Source organism: Rhinolophus sinicus, linkage group LG16 (genome assembly GCF_036562045.2).
Source record: "Rhinolophus sinicus isolate RSC01 linkage group LG16, ASM3656204v1, whole genome shotgun sequence".
NCBI classification, from domain to species: Eukaryota; Metazoa; Chordata; class Mammalia; order Chiroptera; family Rhinolophidae; genus Rhinolophus; species Rhinolophus sinicus.
Window position 1 is genome coordinate 33,496,255 of NC_133765.1, and position 21,396 is coordinate 33,517,650.

The window sequence follows — 21,396 nt, forward strand, 5'->3', positions numbered from 1 at the left end:
AAATTAAGAAGGCTTAGGTTAAAGAAGGGAAAGAAAAAATGTAGTACATTTTTCTGTAGAGGTATACAAAGATTTAGAGGTACCATTGCTTTTATAGTAAGTAAAGAAAAAGCATATTAAAACAATAGTTTAAGGCAATTTCCTAGATGCTGACCATATTAGCATAGAATACGACTCATGCCTCTAATTTTTGGGACTAGCACTTAAGGTACATTGACTTTTCTGTAAACTGTCATTACATGAGGCTTTGTGCTAGGCTTGGACACTAAGCAGGGTGTTCTTTCCAACATTTCAAAACAACTCATGTAGGGAGTATATACTTTCTTTGTTTTCTAGTGAGTTATTCTCCCCATCTCAGAAGTACCAGCTTTTGGTGTATCATGCAGATTCTCTCTTTCATGATAAGGAATATCGGAATGCTGTGAGTAAGTATACCATGGCTTTACAGCAGAAGAAAGCCCTAAGTAAAACTTCAAAAGTGAGACCTTCAACTGGAAATTCTGCATCTGCTCCACAAAGTCAGGTAATTGGAGATAGAAGTGTGACTTTTTTTGTTTTTGAGAGCAAGAGAATGAAAGAATTTTCAAGACTGCTGATTAGATTTAGAAGATGGTAAAATATAATTTTAAAGGGAGCTGATTGGAAAAACAAAGATGAAAAACCACTTAGATGCAAGAATGCATCCAACCAAGCATTAAGACTAAAAGCAAAATTTACTCTGGATGAATCTAAAAATGTAACTAAACTTGAATTATCTGGGTTCTAACCAAAGTCATGCATTGTTCCTTTAATATAAACAGAACTCAAAATATAAAGTGTTTTTATAATGTTAATGAAAGTACAAGTTTTAAAATGTAGCTCAGTTGTTATAACTGGGAGTACCTGAGGAAGTTTATGAGAAATGTAAGAACTCCGGCCAATTTTTGATAATTGCTTAGATTTGATAATTGCCCGTTTTTGATAGTTGCTTGATAATTAGCTAAATAAATGGAGGGTAAAAATTGTAATTCCACCATTTAACAGAGCCATCCCATTGCTAGAAATTAACTCTAATAGTAGACTCAAAAGATTTACGGGGTATATAAGGCTGCTTATTGCAGCATTGTTTATAATGATAAGAAACTGGAAGCAAAAGTGTTCATCAGTAAGGTCTAATTAAATTGAATTAATAGTATAGCCATAAGTTGAAATATGAAGTAACTATAAAAGAAATGAAAAATGAGATAAAGGTATATGTGCTGATTTGGAAAGAATTGTATATATTAGTAAAGAAAATAAGGTTTGAAACAGTGTGTTCAATACTCTTTTTGTTTAAAGAGGATGGTTTATAGATACATAAATATTTCCTGGTATATGCCTAAATATATTCGATAATGTGCATGACAGGTTTTGTGTATGTGAAGGAAATAAATTTTGCAGCGGAAAATTTTAGGGAGGGGAACTTTTACTTTTCAATTTGAACCTGTCTAAATTTAAATTATACATGCAACTTAAAAAGGACTGTCAGTGGTATGAACTGGAAGTGAAATTATAAGTCATGTTTTTTCTGTTTTGTATTTTTCCATATTAAAAGACAAATTCATGTAGTTGCTTTTTTTTTTAAAGCCTGTAGATCTTCATCTTGTTTTATATCTATGTAAAACCTTTGTTTTTCGTTATTAAAGAGCTGATTGCCAGGATTTTGTTTTCTGACACTGGATGGAAGTCATATGTGCCTTCACATAGGATCATTCATAGCAGTAGCTTAATTTTTTTGAGCATTCAATATGCCAAGCACCATGCTAAACCTTCATGTGAATTAAATACACTTAATCTTTAAGGACTTTCTTAAAGTTGAGGGGTAATTCACATCATAAAATTCAAAATTAGTGAATATTTTAGTATATTCATAAGTTTGTGCAGCCATCACCACTATCTAATTCCAGAACATTTTCATTACTCTAGAAAAACCCAGTGCCCGTTATCTCCCCAATCCCTGGGAATCACTAACCTTTCTGTCTTTATGGATTTGCCTATTCTGGACATTTCATATGAGTGGAGTCGTACAATATGTGGCCTTTTGTATCTGGTTTCTTTTAAATAGCATAATATTTTCAAGATTGATCCATGTTATCGATAAATTCTTCCCTCCTTTTTATTGCCAGATAATATTCCATTGTATGGATATGCTGTATTTTATATGTTCATTAGTTGACAGATATTTCGGTTGTTTCCACTTTTTGTTTATTAATCATGGTCCTGTGAACATTTGCGTGCAGGTTTTTGTGTGGATATGTTTTCATTTCTCTTGACTGCGTATGTAGGAGCAGAATTGCTGGGTCACATGGTAACTATATGTTTAACATTTTGAAGAACTGCCACACTGTTTAAGTAATATTTTAAAGAGATGTTTTCTTTCCCTCTTAGTGTCTTCCATCTGAAATTGAAGTGAAATACAAAATGGCTGAATGTTACACAATGCTAAAACAAGATAAAGATGCCATTGCTATACTTGATGGGATCCCTTCAAGACAAAGAACTCCCAAAGTAAGTTGAATTAACAATTTGTCACATCATTTGCTCCTCTCCAATCCTTCCAACCCTCTTCCTCCATGATTTCTGTATACGCTAGGGAGTCCATCTAAACATTTTACTCTTGGCTCATATTTTTACTTTGTTCTCTTGTTAATGGAGTGGGGGTGGTTCAGAGAGGTAGAAGAGTGACTTTCTTATGAGACCCTGAAAATTCAGCTGATGAAAACGGTAGCTGGAAAATACTACAAGTGCTTATTCTTTGGTATTTCTTACTTTAGAAAATAATTTGCAATACACTTCCAGGTGGTAACCATACTTTTTTAGAACCTCATTTTTTGCACTCTTGTAGGTATACCCATTTGATAATGTGACTAATTTTATGAATCTCTTCATTTTCAAAATCAAGACGACAAGATCCTTTTGTGCTTATTTGTATGTGGGATATGTATTTGTGTTTGATTAGAATACCTTCAGCTGAAATCAAAAGAGCTGGTATCTTGTCTTGAGTTTTGGGCATACCAGCTATGTGCAGTGTGTACTCGGACAAATTACCAATCTGAACTTTACTTTTTTTTTCTTACCTATAAAATGAGGTTAATACTGTCTTGCTCACTTCAAAAAGCTAAATAAGTTCATGTATGTGAGAAAACTTTTTTAAAGTACTATTCTGTAAGGAGTATTATATTGGGCATCTTTGATTACACTTTTTTTTGAAGTCGAGTTCAGAAGCACAGTGAGAATCCTTGCTTTTAAGATTGAGTACACATCAGTATTTAATATTCTACCATATACTCTCAGGTCACTTGCCTTCCTCACTTCGTTGAAAAACTGTTCTGTGTAACTTGTGCTTAATTAACAGTGAGCGATTTTATATGTAAAATGTCTGTGTACATCCTCCTGCCCTTAAAAGAAAAGGAATCTAAGCAGTAGGGACTTGTGTAGTTACTGCTTTTTCTCCCAAATGGTGCTGAATCTTAAAAATAACCAATTACACTTGATGAGAATGTGTTTAAGTATCCCCTCATACTGAGGACTTATTTACGATTTTCTGAGTTTTTATGATTAAGCTATGTCCCCAGTATATTCTATGGTGGTGGCTGCTATTAAAAACATTTGGAAGCATATTATAGAGTAAGTGTCTCATAATAAGCTTGGATGCTTATTTACTAAATTGTGTTCTGGTACTGTATGGACGTCTTACCCCAAGAATAATTTTTTTGCATATATGAAGAGTATCTTCCTTTTGGAAGATGCTGTTTTGATTATAAACTTTGAATTATACGTATTCCTTATCTTCCTAGAAATATACCGTAATTTCCTCCTTAATGACTTGAAGGAGTTTGGAGACAATTTTGAAGACGAGTAATGGCAAAGAAGCTTGGTTTTGTGTGGTAGCTAATACTTCGGTGTTTACTGCAGTCATTTTCAGAGGGACTAGAGGAGTCTGAGTTTGTTAGGAGTACGTAGCCTTCATTCTGTAGAGCTGTTGTAGCCAGGAGCAAACAAAAGATGTGCGCCTCAAACATAAACCTATATATTTACAGTTTTTCTTTCTTGTCCGTTAGGGAGTTAACTGGCTTCTCAGTCTGTGTAAAGGACAAGGAAGTGAGTCAAAATACGTCTAAATGAACGTCTGTTAATGTATGGTAAACACCGCCACACATTCCTTCACATTTTAAAGGAAAATTCCAGTGTGAGATTATTATATCTTGGTAAATCTTCAGCATTTAAGAGCAAACATACTAACATAAAATTTCTCACCCAGTTTTTAGAGAATGATGACTGCTTTGTTTATAATTGGTGGAATGTGGCCTTATGATATACCCAAGTAAGGATCCGTTTTAAAAAGAATTGACTTTCTCACTTGGTAGTATTCAAAAGTCTTTTGAAATGCCAGGTAGTTTAAAGGGAATTTTAATATTTATTGGCCCATCAGTCATGGTTTGTTAATAACAAGCAGTCAAGAAAGGTTCTTAAATTTAAACCTCTTATTCTTTTCAAGTATTGACACCAATACTGGAGTTTTCCTTTAAGTACTTTCTTTTGCATTTTCAACATAGGCTAAAATGGAAAATCTGAGGCCAAATAAAAAATACTTTTATTTCTAGTATTTCATTATTGCATTGTTTGAATCAGTGTGGATTAATGCCATACTGGATTGTTATATATACTGTAAGTCCATAATTAAAACATGTTCTTCATCTTCAGAGCCACTCTTTTGGTAAATATTTGGCACATGAAGCTAGATAATTGATGAGATTGGGATTGGCCTTTTTTCTTTTGTGCCCTCATATTGACTGCTTCCTTGGATCAGTGATCTGGCAAACTCTGTGTTGCATTATGATCTATTAATTTTAAATTGGAATATTGTGTTTTTTTTCACTTTGGACTATTAAGACCATTTATCCCTTCCCTGTAACTTCCATATTCTTTGGAACTTTTAGATTTTCTTAATTTTTCCCTGTTGCATTTTTAGGAAGGGTTATTTTAATAGAGCTTTACTGAGTTACATTTTTGAATTGTGCTATTTAAATAGTGTAACTAATCTCTGGATCGTTGTTACCTCTAGAGGTCAGTTAGAGTTTGATTTTTGTAGCATTTCTCTGATGAGTCAGACAGTACCTATCAGTCAAAGCTTTAAGCACTGGAAAGGCTATAGTCTAGCTGCTAGGCGAGGTGTAAGAGAGAAGCCAAGTATCTGTATCTGTTATTTCCTGTTTGGGGAAAATTGATCTGATCTTCTTAACTAGCTATGTTAAGAATTCCTCACTTTCTATGCCTTGATGTCAATTGCATTTTAAAAGTGTAAACTTGAGCACTCCTAGGGTAGTTCACCTTCTGTCTTAAGATCAAGAAAGAATCAAGGTAATTAGAATTCTGTAACATTTGTCAAATGAATGTTAGTCCCATTTCCAGAGGCAGCATCTTTGGTCCAGATATTACTAGACCTTTTGGTTGGGTAAGTGAGAGGAATCTGACTTCCTTTTAGAAGTGAGAGGACATAGGAGAAGCAAAGGTAGTGGTTTCCACTTTGGTTTGAAGAATAGGGTTGGTATTTCCATAGGGCTGTGTGTAGATTTCCAGTAAAAAGTAGAATAGTCGCTGGTAATAGAAATCAAGACTTGGTGAAATATTTTCTTTGCAGTATACACTTAATCTTACTGCCTTTTGTTTTTCTTTATTACAGATAAACATGATGCTGGCAAATCTGTACAAGAAGGCTGGTCAGGAGCGCCCTTCAGTCACCAGCTATAAGGAAGTGCTGAGGCAGTGCCCACTGGCCCTCGATGCCATTCTAGGTACAGAGCATTCTCTGCCTATTTTCATGGAGTGTTTGCTCTCTAAGGTAGTGCTTCTCAATCTTGGCTATATGTTAGATAGAATAGCTTTATTTTTTTTTTTAAGAAGTTTCCCATGCCTCACCTGTAGAGAGTGATTCATAGATTACCACTGTCATGTATTTCACCGATTAAGAAATATTATGTTTGTTCTGTCATATTGCTTTTTTTTTTTTTTAACTTTATGTAAGTGTGTTTTTCCAGGACCCATCAGCTCCAGGTCAAGTAGTTGTTTCAACCTAGTTGTGGAGGGCGCAGCTCATAGTGGCCCACGTGGGAATCGAACTGGCAACCTTGGTTAAGAGCATCGCGCTCTAACCAACTGAGCTAACCGGCTGCCCCAGTCATATTGCATCTTGATTAGAATAGGGAAAGGGTTGTCTTGTAACGTGGGGAAAGGCTAACCTACTGCTTCTTGCGTCGTAGAAGAAGGATGCCATGCCTCACCTTCTGTCCCCTGCTTTCTGTTGGATTAGGTTTGCTGTCCCTATCTGTAAAAGGTGCAGAGGTGGCATCAATGACGATGAATGTGATCCAGACCGTGCCTAACTTGGATTGGCTGTCTGTGTGGATCAAAGCATATGCTTTTGTGCATACTGGTGACAACTCGAGAGCAATCAATACCATCTGGTGAGACCTACAAAATTAATTCAGTGTTCTTCAGGCCCTTTCCTTGTGTGGAGGTCTGATGTATCTAAATTAGCAAAACAGAAAAATGAGATGCTCATCTCTGGGTGTTGCAGCCACTTGTCCCTCGGCTTCGTTAGTGTCTTAATGTTCTAACTGGTCCCAAATGTAATAATCTCCGCCAAGGACCTGTTAAATGTAAATTTGGACCAAGATTAGCTCTGTACTTGAAAAAGTAGTAACCCTGGCAAAGCAGACTGTCTCAGTGTGTCGCGCTTAAACCCGGAAGACAGCTTTTTGGACGCCCCAGAAGCATAGATTATTGCAGCACCTGGCCTGGGTTGCCTCCCTAGGATTGGGATTTTCTTTGTAGTTAGGTAAAGTCTAAGGACAAGAGTCTGGGGTTTGTGTTATACAAAGTCATTTGGTTGAGTAATAAGTAACTGTCACTTGTGAATGACATTCCATGTAACACCGGATAGTGTGTTGTCCTCTGAAAAACTGCAACCAGAAAGTTCTCTCTAGGTAATAAGATTTGTGCTTTATTTTATATATTTGCTATCTTATTCTGTGTAACTTTTCTTTTAATCATAAGCTCAGAATAAGAAAATATAGTGTGTACAGTTTGTTTTTAGTTTCTTATTATGCAGAATTTCATACATACACAAAAGAAAATTGTACCTGTATGCCCGTCACCCAGATTCAACAACTAAGCGGATGTATAAAAGATTTTAAGGTTCAATGTTTAATATCTTAAAGTTCACTAGAGAAAAAGTCCTTACTGCGAGATAACGTGGATCTACTGGGAAGCTTAGCAGATCTGTACTTCAGGGCTGGAGACAATAAAAACTCTGTCCTCAAGTTTGAACAGGCACAGATGTTGGATCCTTATCTGATAAAAGGTAAGTAATTCTTGGGGCAGGGCACAAATGGCCATAGAGGGGCATAGCACAGAAGACAGGGAGAAAATGTAGCATCTTCTGATACCATTTTTCATAGAAGTAGTTTGTAAAACTTATTATAGTAGCCTTTTTTTTTTTTTTTTTTTATCCTGACACATGTCTCTAACACTTGGGTAATTTTATTTGAGCAGTTGTTTTTGCTTCAATTTAAGTGTCATCACAGATCATTATTTAGCTTTTTTTCCTTTGGGTAGGAGTCATAGCCCCTCCTTAGGATTTACAAATTTATGATGTGCTTGACTGAGAATTTGGATGGCATCCCCAGAACCGTAATTCCCTTTTAGGGAATTTAGCTTTACTGTATCCTTAATATAGTTAAAAGGGAGTAAGTAAACAGATATTAAGAAAGAGATAATGTAGTTAAAGGAAACAGGAATGAACAACAGGAAAATCATTGATATGAAAGAAGGTTGCCGCTGAAGGGGAAAGCCACAGGGACTTCCAGGGGATGAGCGTTGACTGACTGGCAGTGAGTGAAGGGTGTGTGCTTAGGAATCGTAGTGGGAAATAAGGTCAGACAGGCTGAAGTCTACTTGTAAAGGCCCAAAAAAGGCCATCAGAAAAGTATGACCTTGTGACAATAAACAGTCTTGTAGACACTTAAGCCACAGGAATGACAGAGCAGGGAGAGGAAGAAACAGATCCAGAAAGATGAATTCGTTTGCCCAAGGTCTCCTTGGCTGGGGCTTGTTTCTCTTCTCTAAGCGGCCTGTGCCCATAATGAAAGTGGTGTTTTAGCAATACTAGTCTGGCAGTAGTCGGCAGCTTGGAGCTGGAAGCTCAGACCAGAGGCCGGGGGCCAGCAGGGTGTGTTGCAGTAATCTTGGCTTGAGAGGAATTTTCCTGGGAATTGGAAAGGATAGCAAAGAATGAAGAAGAATGGTGGTAAAAAGATGGGCGACAGCAAGCCTGGGGCCCTTTTTATAGAACATGAGTGAAACTAAAGTGGTGGGGTGGGCGTGATCTTAAATGAAATAGACTCCAGAAAGAACTAGATGCTTTTTCCAAGACTAACTGGCATGTTAAGTGTGTGCTCCTGACTGCCTAGACCTCTTGGAAGAGAGAACTCGGTACCTTTTTTGGGCCTTTTCTGATTATGAGTTAGAATAGCTGTATAGCACGCCACAGGATGTAGGCACAGACACTTCCTGAAAATAACAGGCTTTCAAATTGTGAGGTAGGTTCTTCTACTCCTTTGCCCTGTTTTTTTTTTTCTTAGTTTTGGATGTGTTTTGTCTTTTTATAAGTCATTTTGTTGGAAACTGGGGATGCTGATGGGAGGAGCTCATGATGGTGGAAAGTGCTCAGACCTGCAGGAGTCGGGGCCTCCGGGTGAGCTCTGACGATGATTGCTGCTCCTTCATAAAGGACCTGTGCTGCTTTGTTTAAAGAGTCTCTTCCTTTCCAGGAATGGATGTATATGGCTACCTCCTGGCTCGAGAAGGGCGGCTGGAGGATGTGGAGAATCTTGGCTGTCGCCTTTTCAATATTTCTGATCAGCACGCAGAACCCTGGGTGGTCTCTGGGTAGGTGTATGCATTCCCTTTACTCCTTAGTTGTCAGCAGATTTTTTAGGAAATTGTGGTTCTTCCTGAATGGAACATAGGTTGAAAGCACAGATTTAAGAGATAATCACACTCAGATTCAAACCAGGGTCTTTTTGACTTTGGACACACGATGTACCTCTCTGAGTGTTTTCTCCTTTGGAGAATGAGGATGCTACCCCTGCTTCACGGGGTGGGTGTTAACTGAGGTAGTGAGTGTGTCATGCTCAGCACTGCACCTGCTCACGGAAAGCCATCAGTGAAAGGGCCAGGAGCTGCTCCCTTGTTACCGACCTGGCTTTACAAGTTCTCTGAATGTCCCTTATCTGATAACATAGCCAGATCATCAGTTTTTTTGCCATAATTTTCTCCTCCTATACCAAGATTTCCCCCTTAAATATTTAGTAGATTTTTGTTTTTTCACTGATATCTGGGTCAAAGCTGGAAGTGTGGTTTGTAATAAGGATTATGTAGAGGGCCTTCTCTTTGGTTTTTGGATAAAGCTTTATATGTGCACATCTCAGAAACACTGTGGGTTTGGTTCTAACCACTGCAGTAACACGAGTACCTCAATAAAGCAAGTCATAATCTTTTTGTTGCTGGAGAATCTTGCCTTCAATTTGCAAAAAAACTGAGCATCTATGAAGAGCAGTAAAGTGAAGCACAATAAAACATGGCATGCTTTTACAGTGGTACCTTGGTTTTCGAACGTAATCTGTTCTGGAACAGATTCGAGTTCTGAAACGTTCGAAAACTGAGGCGCGTTTTCCCCATAGAAAGTAATGCAAAATGGATTAATCTGTTCCAGACCTTTAAAATCAACCCCTAAAACTGCAAATTTAGCATGAATTTTACTATCTAATGATACCATAGATCCATAAAATTTACGGCGTTCGTAACCCAAAATGTTCGTCAACGGAGACGTTCGAAAACCGAAGTGCTACTGTAGTCTTCTCTCAGCTAACTTTTGGGTTTTCCTTCTAGGTGTCACAGCTTCTACAGCAAACGCTACTCTCGGGCCCTCTATTTAGGAGCCAAGGCCATTCAGCTGAACAGTAATAGTGTTCAAGCTTTGCTACTTAAGGGAGCAGCACTTAGGAACATGGGCAGAGTCCAAGAAGCAATAATCCACTTTCGGGAGGCCATACGGCTTGCGCCTTGTCGCTTAGACTGTTATGAAGGTAAGACAAAAGTTATAGCTGAGAAGTGAATCTGTAGGTGTGGCAGCAGCATTGAAATGGACGGTTTTGTTAGGCCAGCAGTTCCCAAACTTTGTTGTACGTTAGAGTCTACTGGGGAACTTTTAAAAGTTCTGATGCCAGGTTACTCCAGTACCATTAAATCAGAGTATTTGGGGTTGGGAGGTAGACATCAGCATTTTTTGAAGCTGCCAGGTATTGCTGAATACACACAAGTTTGGGAACCACTGCATGAAGCATTTTAAATTAATGTAGGGCTTTTACTGGACTTTTAACTCCATACTTTCAGAATCCATCTTTCTTATTTTCTGGGTTTTGATGAGGGAGAGTTGGAGTAGTTTGTCTTTTGTTTTTTTCTCATATATGGCCCATTCACTAATGTGAATCTCTGTGCGGGATCCTTGTGCTGGTTATGTTTTTATTCTTTTTCACAGTTGTCTTACCTTGGGCCAAAAATATTACTCATAGGGTAGCTCCATCCATGTTCATATGACAGTGTTGGTTGTGGGAACTGGTTGGTTCGTCATGACCTCCAGAGTGGGCCCAATCAAGGTCAAACTTTGTTTTGTTATACATTATTTTAAGTTCATGTGAACTGACCCTAGGAGTTCAAAGGAGCTGTGCCAGTTTCAGCCACATTCGATGACTCAGTCACGTTAAAATAGATCTTACACGATGCAGTTCCTCCAAAGCATATTTTTATAAGAATTTAAAAATAAATCCAGGAGTCGAGGAGTGATTTGCTGTTAACAGGAAGATGGGTTCAAATTTGAAAAATAAAACTTGGAAGTTGGGATAAAGAATAAATCTGCTTAGATAGCCAGAGAGCTATGCCTGTTGTGGATTTGTTTTTAAAGAAACCCCAGTAAACCAAGCTTTTGGTTTCAGAATAAATTCTTGATCCTGAAACTAACTTCCTTAGCCTTCCAGCTTTTTATCATATTAATTCCCTTCTGCTGCATGCCCAGTTCACCAGAACCCAGCAATACAGTTGAGTAACCGCTGCCATAGTGCTTGGACATGGGCTGGTTAGAGTTGTGGGGGGCAGAGGACATTCCCCAACTGGCCAAAGAGGCTTCACAGGCTGCCTTCACTCAAGCTGCCATTTGGAGATTGGATCAGGGTCCCTGTTATGCTCCCTTGGTGCTTCTTGCAACCTCCAAATGAGCTTCCTGTACTGGTGGAGGCCCTGAAATAGTGAAGTGTGTTCTTTCCATTTCCTTCTGACATTCTAGTGGGGCTTTAGCAGGGAAGTAAAACTTCTCAGTAAGTAGCTGCAAAGAACCGTATTCTGAAACCAACACATGGCCCTTAAGAGTTAGATAATTTCTGGTTAAGTAACCATAGCGTGTGGTAGAATGTGCACAAATGTTATAAATGCTGCTAGGGTGGAGGAGTATGCAGAGAAAATCTGCCAGGGATCGTGTGGGTTTGGGGTTTAAGCTGTTTTTCTGTTTTGATGAATGCTTTGTGCCAAAAAGTACTTCCTCTGTTCTCCACGACTTGGCATGAAAAGTTAAGAGTTGACACTCTCCATAGGGCGTCTTGCTGTGGGTATGAAAAGAGGAGCTGCCAGTCTCGGTATATTCGGTCCATCTGATGAAGCGCTTTCCATCTAGTTTAGGGAAGCCCTCAGCAAATGCCTTTTGAGATAACTTTGACCTGAAAAGTCTTCCTTTCTCCTTGGGTTGCTCCCTAAGGCCTTTAGTTGTAGAACTGGACATTCACTTTGGAGCTTAAACCTAGGACTAAAGGTGGAAATTAACAGCTTGTTGAGAGGCAGTGAAACGTTGTGTTTTGTTGGAAGCATCTTCTCTCACTATTTCAGCAATGATTGGTGTCACGTTTGTTCCTCTAACATTCAGCTGGCTGCCTGCATGCTTCGGTTGACTTACGTCTATTCATTTCCTTCGCTAACTGAAGGCGCCTTTGCAATGCAGGCTTTCTCCATAGCCATCAAGTGCTCTGGGGAGAAACACTTCTTAGTTATTCCATCAACATACTCTCCAGTCTGATGTCACCATTAAAGCTTCCCCTGGCCTGCCCCGTGTCTGAAACCTTGGAGGTTTGTAATGTGGAAGGCTGTCAGAGTGGAAACATGGCTTGGAATGGTAACGGTAATGTGGTTGAGCTTTCTGTGTTTTATTTTTTTCAGGTCTCATTGAATGTTACTTAGCCTCCAACAGTATTCGTGAAGCAATGGTAATGGCAAACAACGTTTACAAAACTCTGGGAGCAAATGCACAGACCCTTACCCTGTTAGCCACAGTTTGTCTTGAAGACCCAGTGACACAGGAGAAAGCCAAAACTTTATTAGATAAAGCCCTGAACCAAAGGCCGGATTACATTAAGGCTGTCGTGAAAAAAGCAGAACTACTTAGTAAGTGTATCTTATTTACTTCCCTGTTCGTCGTTAATTGTATAAATCCTGGTCTCAATTGGATTCCCCAGTCGAGCTGGTTACAGGTGACCAGACAGGTGTCTGCAGTAGGTCTGAACCCAGGTGAATTGCTTTATGTTTAGCACAACCAAATGTAACTGGCTTACACCTGCCTTGATTGTCAGTGACTGACTTTTGTGAGGTGGCTCAAAGCAGCTGTACTTGGTACCAGCTCAGCTCACTTGATCTGAAGTTTAGGTTTTCAGGTTTAGGTGTTCAGAACTAGTTTGACCAAATATAACTGGTTTTAGCCAGCTTGAACTGTTTTTATTCATCTGGATTTCCCTTTCAGCTTTTTTTTTTTTTTTTTTTCCATTCCTGATTTGCAGTGAACTCCTGAGTTTGGGCTAGTTTGGCAAATAAAATGCATTCAGGCTTTTTATTTGAACTTAGGTTAATAGTACCTTTAAAAAAAAAAATCAACTCAAACTGTAGATTTCCTAATGTACTAGGAATTCAGATGAGCTTGTTCTCACTTCCCGCCACCCCACTGTTCTCGTGAGGACGTCTACAAATAGATTGGTGGATGGTAGTCGCTGTTATGGTTTGTGTGTAAGCCTTGAGGTACGAGTATATTTTCAAAATGCCATGTAAGTAGGACAATGAGGGTCTTTTTCTTTCCAGGCAGAGAACAGAAATACGAAGATGGAATTGCTTTGCTGCGGAACGCTCTAGCTAATCAGAGTGACTGTGTCCTGCATCGGATCCTAGGAGATTTCCTTGTAGCTGTCAATGAGTATCAGGAAGCAATGGACCAGTATAGTATAGCACTAAGGTAGGCATTTAGCCTCCCATGGGGGCAAGGTCGATGAGGGGTAGAGGAGGCAGGGAATGAAGTCATAGGAATTCTGGACACACACACACACACACACACACACACACACACACGGTTGAAAACAGTAATAGTAATGGTAGAAGTTACTTGTGAATACATGACTTCTAAAATTTTTTTCTTAAGTATATTAATAACATTAAAGAACTGTTTCACTCATAACCGGCTCACACCATTCTAATATCTTTCATTTGTGTAGATCATCTTCTGGCCTTGCCTACACATATACATATTTTTATAGGGTTATATGTAGTATATATTTTATATTCCGCTTTTTCAAATCAAAGTATTGTAAGTACTTTCCCATGTTTCTACGTACTGTAGTAGTTAAGAACTTAAGCTCTGAAGCTTGAATACTGCCCTCACCTGTTATCTTAGGCGAGTTACTAACAAATTTCCTTGTCTATATCTATCTACCTTATTAGATATTAAATGATTAAATGAGGATTAAATGATTATTCCATGTAAAGCTCTTAGCACTGTGCCTGGTACAGAGTAAATACTAAATAAATAGTGGTATTCTTACTGCTTAATACAGAAGTGATTTCTTTGAGGGTTGTCTGTGTGTCTGTAAGGTTATGGTGAAGGCCTGTCTGTAATTGAGTCTGATCACATCCATTTATTTGTTCAGCAGTTGAGCACCACTCATGTGCCTGGCATCTCAGTAATCCCTGGGGGTGCTGCAAGTCCGGGAGCTCTCAGTCTCAGACGTGTAGACTGATGGATACCATGTGCTAAGTGCTTTCATAGCAGTTTCTAGAAGGCAAGGTGGGAGTGCAGAGGTGTGGGGAGCCCTGGGTGTGGGTGAGAGCTGTATGGAAGGTTTCAGAGAAGAGGAGGTAGTACACGTTAATCTACACTTATATAAGTAGGAAAAGGCTCTCACAAGAGTTTTATCTGCTTGTTGGAAGCCCAGCAGCAAGTGAGCAAATAAAACTCCAGGCTTTCATTCGAGGCGAGATTGTTAGAGCTTGTGCCTGCTGGCCTAGGTGATGGGCACAAAGGCAAGAGAAAAGCTTGCTTAGGAGCCAAGTAACTAAATGTTCTGGAGCTTCTGAACTTGGGGAGCTTTCGCACGAGTGATGGCTCTTAGCTGCTAAACTCGATTGCTCAGGGTAGGGGTTGCTTTGGGTCCTGGGGTCTAACCTAGGAGTAGACAAATCTGTTCCATGGTAAGCATGATGATTTTGGTTAACTACTGAAATGCTGATATGTTTAATTATCTTATAAAAACATGGAACAATTTTACTCACAAAAAAAAAAAAAAATATTTTTGGTGACCCTGTAGCTTAAAAACCCAGTACTGTTAAGAAATTACATTTGAATTTTTCTGTTAATGATTGTTTACTATTTCATTTGTGTTATCTGGTAGCTTCCTCTAGCGTAATGCTAGGGGTAATAAGTGTGAAAAGGTTTAAAAATACATGGAGAAAAACTCAAATTGAGAATTCTAAAAATTAGGATAAGAGACCTTTTTTCACTTCTAGTGGTGGAATCCCTCAGTTCCACCTGTGGAACCAGAGTTGTTCGGAGAGGCCAGGCATTAGCAGTTTCTCTGTGACTGGGTGGTCATTTCACTGCCGTGGCAGGGAGATGACGCATCAGCCAGCAAGAAGCAAGGCAGAGATTCAGGCCTCTCCTTTGTTTTGTTGTCCCCTAGTTTGGACCCCAATGACCAGAAGTCTCTAGAGGGGATGCAGAAGATGGAGAAGGAGGAGAGTCCCACGGATGCCACTCAGGAGGAGGATGTGGACGACATGGAAGGGAGTGGGGAAGAAGGGGACCTGGAGGGCAGCGACAGTGAGGCGGCCCAGTGGGCTGACCAGGAGCAGTGGTTCGGCATGCAGTGAGGCAGGCGGCAGCTCCGTGGCCACACTGGCCTGCCCTGTTCTGAGCACTTCCATGGACTGAAAGAACCCGTAGGAGCCCACTCTCTGGGAGGACAATGATTCAGCATGTGATTGCCGCAGGAGTTTCTGCCCCCTGGCTCCATATTTTTAGTAGTGACTTCTTTTTTTAAAAAAACTGAGCCTGACCAACCTTCCATATATCTCCATCCTCCCCTGCCCCAGCCAGGGGGGCCCAAGTGAGCCTTTGGAAGGCCCACAGATGGTCTGGGACAGAGTGCTTTTTATATAACCAATTGCTAAATCTGAAAGCTCGAGGAATAGACAGTGTTTTGTCTGTGGTGGTGTGGATGGGTTTAAAGGAGTGACCTGTCACCCAGAGCGAGAGTGTCATCTACCGAATTGGACAGCAGCACACGCTGGCCCTTTCAGAGAGGGTTCCTGCCCCAGAAATCATCGTCCTGGGCTGTCCAAACTTCCTAGTAACCTTGCTTCCTTCTGCAATGTTAGTAATGCCTTAAGCTGACAGTTGCTATTTTGCAGAACAGTTTTTTCCTATTTGCTAGTCTGGTCACTTGCCTCTGAGCCTGGACCAGATCTGAGAAGCGGGTGTGACGTAGAGCATGAACAGAGGTGCACCTGGGATAATTAACTAATAAAACTGTTTTTTGTACGGTAGTGGTGTTGGGTTGATCAGAGTGGAAGGCCTTTATAAGTTCTTCTGTCTCATACACACAATGCATTGGTTTAGCCCCAGAATTATTTGCTATAAATAGATTCCCTTTCTTCCTAGAGTGTTGGGAGCCAGGAGGGTTGGGAACCTTAGGTAACACTGAGCTGATTTATCCATTTGCATTTTTCCCTCGGTAAATTTCACTGGGGGAAAGCCTTTGGCCTGATTTGAGACTGATTCTGTCCTGAGTCTGGCTCTGGCAGGAGTGCTGGGATCGGGGTCTGGTGTCAGCATTCTGTCCTGGGCTCAGCAGAGGTGTCCCTTCCCTAGGCTTGGCTGCTGGGAGACTTCACCTACCATCTCCCCTTTGTTTCTTAAGAGACAATGCTTTTGACAATATAGTTAACTTAGAAGTGAAGTGGGGACAGGGGATGGCACAGCTAACCCCAGATTTTCATTAAAACAAAATTAGAGGTGGTGCAAAATGTGATTTTGATATAAATGGAAAGTTCTGTCCTAAAGTGTAAAAACAGTGGAAATGTACAGTAGTTCAGGGAACATCTGATAACTGCAGTTTTAAATGGACAGAAAGTTACTGTTAAAGCATCTTTCAGTATGAGAATCAAAACCTGGGCAGCAGCATTTTACCGAGCAGTCTCTAAAGAGCCCCTCAGGCAGCGGGGGTCACGGCAGGTGAACGTGTGGCCTGGAGAAGACCCTGCTCATGAGCCGTGGTGCTCGCTGCGGGCTGCAGCTCTTGTCCTTCCTCCGCTTGCCTCTGAGCAGCCATTAGCAGGCAGTGCATTGGGAGAAAAGGTGAAACCTGTTAGCCATTCCCCTGACTCAGGAAGGAAGCCCAGCCCCACCCTCCTGGTCTTATTTCTGCGTGTCAGGCTCATCACTGTGACCCCGGAGAGGCCTGCGGGTCAGGCCTTGTGCATGGCCTGCCTCTCCCCTTTCCTGGGCTGACCCTCTGCTCTGCTGAGAGCCCTGGGTCAGTCTGGCCTGTCCATCCCAGCAACACCCTGGGCTGGATTCCTCTGGCCCCTCCCACCTGCAGCTCCAGCATTTTCACCCTGACAGGCTCCAGGTGACAACTAAGAAGAGGCAGCTGAAGCTACATTTTTAGAGCACCTGACAATTAAAAACACTCTTGTTCTACAAAGACTGGAGCATGCTGAAGATCTCACCTGGTACTGCCACTGTCACTTGTTCTCAAACAAAAACCTCATGAGGGCGGGAGCCCCAGGAAGCAAGAACAGAATCAGGCCGCCCAGCTCTGTGGCTGCCCCACTGAGCCACCTGACGGCATAGCCCGCAGTCACTACAGGTACCTCCTGGTGTCTGGAGTTTCGCACAGCCAGTGGGGGGATGTTTTCACTGATTCCTACCATCCCCCTGCCCCTACCCCCACCAACCAAAAAACGTTGTAGCACAGGTTTGGAACCAGAGACCCACTGGGCTCCGAGTCCCAGCTCCCCCACTGCTGGCGCTGCAGGTCTGGGGCTGGCAGCCTGTGCTCGGGACTGAAAAAGCTGTGAGGAGTTGAGCATGAAGCCACTGAATGCCATCGCCATCATCAGGGTAAACACCAGACTGCCCATCCTTCCCTGGGGTTGGGGATTGGTGCTGTCACTGAAGCCTTCTTGTCCTTTTCTCCTGGAAGTCTCAGCTGAGTGGGGGCCAGGGTCCTAAGGAAGGGTGCTCTTGCCCTTTGGTTGGGGCCTTCCTACTCGGACTCTGAACCCCTGCTGTGCGCCAGGGACCTGGCAGAAGTGGCCCCCGAGTGCTGATGTCAGGAGGTTCCTACCAGCCTCAGGTTGGGGGCCACACCCCTGCCTCTGGACTCTTCCTCAGAGGATGAGGCCAGTTATTGCCCAAATCTTTTCAGACGAGCACGTCTCACATCTGCTTCTCGATGCAGATTCCCAGGCTTGGCACCAAACCTTAACCAAATCCAGGGCCTGGGCCCCAGAGTCTGCCTCTGATCACTCCCATCCGGGCATCCTTTTCCCCCTCAGCAGTCAGTCGTTCCCTGATGCAAATATTGAGAAACCTGAGGGAGGGGGTTTGAGAGCCCTGGGACCTCAGCGTCCTTGGGGGCCCCTCTCGGCAGCTGCCTGTGGGTGGCAGCAACTCCCATGCCCAGGTCTCGAGCCCATGCCCAGGCCTGCTTGGCCAGCCCCACAGCCTGGGCACTGCCTGCTGCACAGGACCACATTTTCTGCTGCTGACGGGCAGTGAGGCCTGACCGGACAAGCACCTCACTGTGGGCTCTGGGGAGCGTGGTCACAGCCAGGCCTGCCAGGAATCCCTGGCACTGGGAGGGCCTGTTGAGGTAAGTGCCCTAGTAAGGTTTTCCACTTTCCTCAGGAGCCTCCCTGCCCCAGGGCAGCAGGAGAGGCACCAGCCAGCACCTCCCTTCCTAGGCCACAAAGGTCAGGCCTCTGTCTTCTGAGCTGCCCTGCTGCACCTGAGCCACCACCAGTCGATGCCAGGCAGGGGGTTGGGGATTTCCCAGGTTGCTGTGGAAGGTGTTGGTTGTTGCCAGCACAGAACATGGCATGTATTATAAACCACACAGCACCAGCACCACCAGGAATAAGCCAGGAGCCCACAAATCAGTCTCCTTAGCAGCCATTAAAAGAAAACAGTTTAAAAATAGAGCACCCTTGTGCATTGCTGGTGGGAATGTAAAGGGATCCGGCCGTGGTGGAAAACAGTCTGGCAGTTCGTCAAGTATTTAAACAATTGCCGTAGGATCTGGCAGTTGCCCTTCTGGGTGCACACCCAAAGGAGTTGAAGCAGGGTCTTCAGATACTTGATACTTGCCCACTCGTGTTCATAGCAGCAGCATTCATAACAGCCAAAAGGGGGAAACAACCCAAGTGTCCATTGTTAGATGACTGTGATTCAGCCTTTAAAAAGGGAGGAAATCCTGTCACGTGCTATAACATGGATGAACCTTGAGGACATTAGGCCAAGTGAAACAAGCCAGTCACAAAAGGGCATATACTGGATGATTCCACTGAGATCCTAGAGGAGTCAAATTCATAGAAGGGGCTGGAAGGAGGGGGAATAAATGGGGAGTTAGTGTTTAAGGGGGACAGAGTTTCCATTTGGAATGTTGAAAAGGTTTCTGGAGATGGTGATGGTGGCACAACAACGTGACTATACTTAATGACACTGAACTCAGTGGACTTAAAATTATGGTAAATTTTATCTACTTAAAAAAAAACCTTTAAAAAAAAGTGAAGAAATGGCCTGTATCCTGCCATCCACATAACCTGTTAACACACGTATTTGTAATATACATGTTATATAAACTTGAAAAACAATTCACCCAAGTAAATTTGAAGATCTGATTGGCTTTATTAAGCAATTCATGAATTGGGCAGCATAAGGGTCTGTACAAAATGGAAGGTTTTTATAGGAAGAAAGGTGGAATAAGGGAGCTACTGACAAAAGAAAGGATTGTTTTTTGTGCCGGGACATCTTTCTTCAGAGGAAGAGAAGGGGAAGGGTTTTCATCATGCAGATTGCCTTTTCTTTCTGGGGGCGTGTGGGGGCAGAGCCCTGGAAAGTAGTTTACAGGCTCTCGGCCTCACGTGAAGGGGTGCTGGCTCGGGTAGTAGATGGCCGTCAGCTGTGGCTGGTTGGCCGTCAGCTGTGGCCATTGAGCCGTTGGCCACTGATATAACTGCTGCAGCTACGAAGGAGAGCCGAGGAGAGTGGAGGAGAGTGAAAGAGTCGTCGGTGGGTTGCAGACAAAACGGACAGCAGGTCGCACGTCCAGTGAACCCAGCCTCCAGTGAGACCGTAGTGGTATGACTCCCCTACCTATGGCTCCGTGGGTGTTCCTTTTTGGCCTCACCATATCCTGCGTTCTTGTACGGGGAGCGGGAGCAGAGACCCCGCAGGCCTCCCCGCACGACAAATGGCGCAGCGAGCAGGGTATGGTGTCGGCTGAAACTCTCCGGAATGTACTGGAGCAGTTTACACGTATAAAAGCTCAGCTTCGTAAGCAGAGTGCGGTGCCGGCCAAAACCTACCAAAGCATGGTGGAGCGGTTTGTTCGTGTGAGAGCCCAGCTTCGGGAGGCCCATGAGGAGCGACACCGGGAACGGGAGGCGCGGTCTGCCTGGGAGACTCGAGCCTCCAGCTGGCACACCACCTTCTTGGGCATAGAAGGCGGTGTCCTCCTTTTGTTGGTCTGCTGCGGCCTTAGGATCCGAAGCTTGTGGATAGCTTACAAGGAGGCCTCCACCCACTCAGACACCTGGCACGGTGAGCAAGATTCCGACCAGGTAGGAATGGCGTCTGACTCTGGGCAGGAGGATGTATGGCCCCCACACAGTATATGGTGTTCGGTGGCCACTGTTCTCAGGAGTTGGACCCCCAAGGAGGGGTGGGAGGACATGGACGGCTCTCCAGCCAGCGTGGAGAGGGCCCTACAGGCTCTGGCTGAGCAGTTGCCGGAGGAGGAGAAGGCTACAGCCGGCCGCTTGGGCTGGATGTTCCTCACGGCTTTGAGTCTCAACATGGAAAATGCGCTTAATGAAAGGGCCCAGGTGCCGGACCAGGTGTCCCGGTTGGACGCGCTGGAAGCCCGGGTCCGCCTGTTAGAACAGGGGCCCCAAGGTGGAGACTCTGAGGCAGAGGAAGCAAGTGGAGACAATGTAGCTCCCAACCCCCAAGCCCGGCCCATCATGAAGCACAAGGTAAAGCATGAGCAACCTTTGGGCCCCGGGGGCGTTGCTGCCGGCAACCCAGCTGTGACTGAGTTCACTACCTACACCCCATACACTCCCACTGAGTTGCAGGAGCTGGGGAGGCGGTACAGACAGCGCCCTGGAGAGCCAGTCTCGGCTTGGCTGTTACGTTTATGGGATGAGGGAGCAGACAGCATTCTCTGCTCCCCAGGCGAGATGGAAAAGCTAGCCTTCGTGACAGTGCATCCGTCCCTGCGACAAAGGTTACAAAACTGCCATAGGTTGGCCAACAACCAGGGCAACCATTCTCTAATGGCGTGGCTCACGGCTGCGGTACGCACCGTATGGGAACAGGCTGGCGAGCTGCCAGACACTGTGAGTCAATGGCAGTCATATACAGAACTTACGCAAATAATCCGTGAAATGGGTATGAGACATGCTATTTTTAACCTCAACACGCAGGGACCCTCAGGGAAGATGCTTGTCGCGTAGATTGTGAGGCGAGAACCTGTAGGGGTGGAGTGTGGGGGCAGAGCCCCGGAAAGTAGTTTACAGGCTCTCGGCCTCACGTGAAGGGGTGCTGGCTCGGGTAGTAGATGGCCGTCAGCTGTGGCTGATTGGCCGTCAGCTGTGGCCATTGAGCCGTTGGCCACTGATATAACTGCTGCAGCTACGAAGGAGAGCCGAGGAGAGTGGAGGAGAGTGAAA

At 43.2% G+C, this 21,396-nt stretch overlaps 1 protein-coding gene across 5 annotated transcripts in view; it reads left to right on the plus strand.

Moving 5' to 3' along the window:
• The window catches only part of ANAPC7 (anaphase promoting complex subunit 7), a 34,596-nt gene that overhangs the window by 3,215 nt on the left and 9,985 nt on the right, over positions 1-21,396 (plus strand). For 2 of the 5 annotated variants that reach the window (XR_002137532.2, XR_002137534.2), the window contains exons 2-12: positions 337-523; positions 2,407-2,526; positions 5,702-5,813; positions 6,329-6,482; positions 7,239-7,381; positions 8,850-8,967; positions 9,970-10,166; positions 12,340-12,564; positions 13,249-13,399; positions 17,060-17,306; positions 17,415-17,560. Coding sequence is in view for 1 of the 5 variants with exons in the window: in XM_019733921.2 (XP_019589480.2) it covers positions 337-523; positions 2,407-2,526; positions 5,702-5,813; positions 6,329-6,482; positions 7,239-7,381; positions 8,850-8,967; positions 9,970-10,166; positions 12,340-12,564; positions 13,249-13,399; positions 15,117-15,306 (1,597 nt within the window). In the remaining 4 variants the exon portion in view is untranslated. Of the gene's footprint in view, positions 1-336; positions 524-2,406; positions 2,527-5,701; positions 5,814-6,328; positions 6,483-7,238; positions 7,382-8,849; positions 8,968-9,969; positions 10,167-12,339; positions 12,565-13,248; positions 13,400-15,116; positions 15,982-17,059; positions 17,307-17,409; positions 17,561-21,396 lie in introns of those variants that run through there. The other 3 variants (XR_002137533.2, XR_012492563.1, XM_019733921.2) reach the window with 3 other exon arrangements.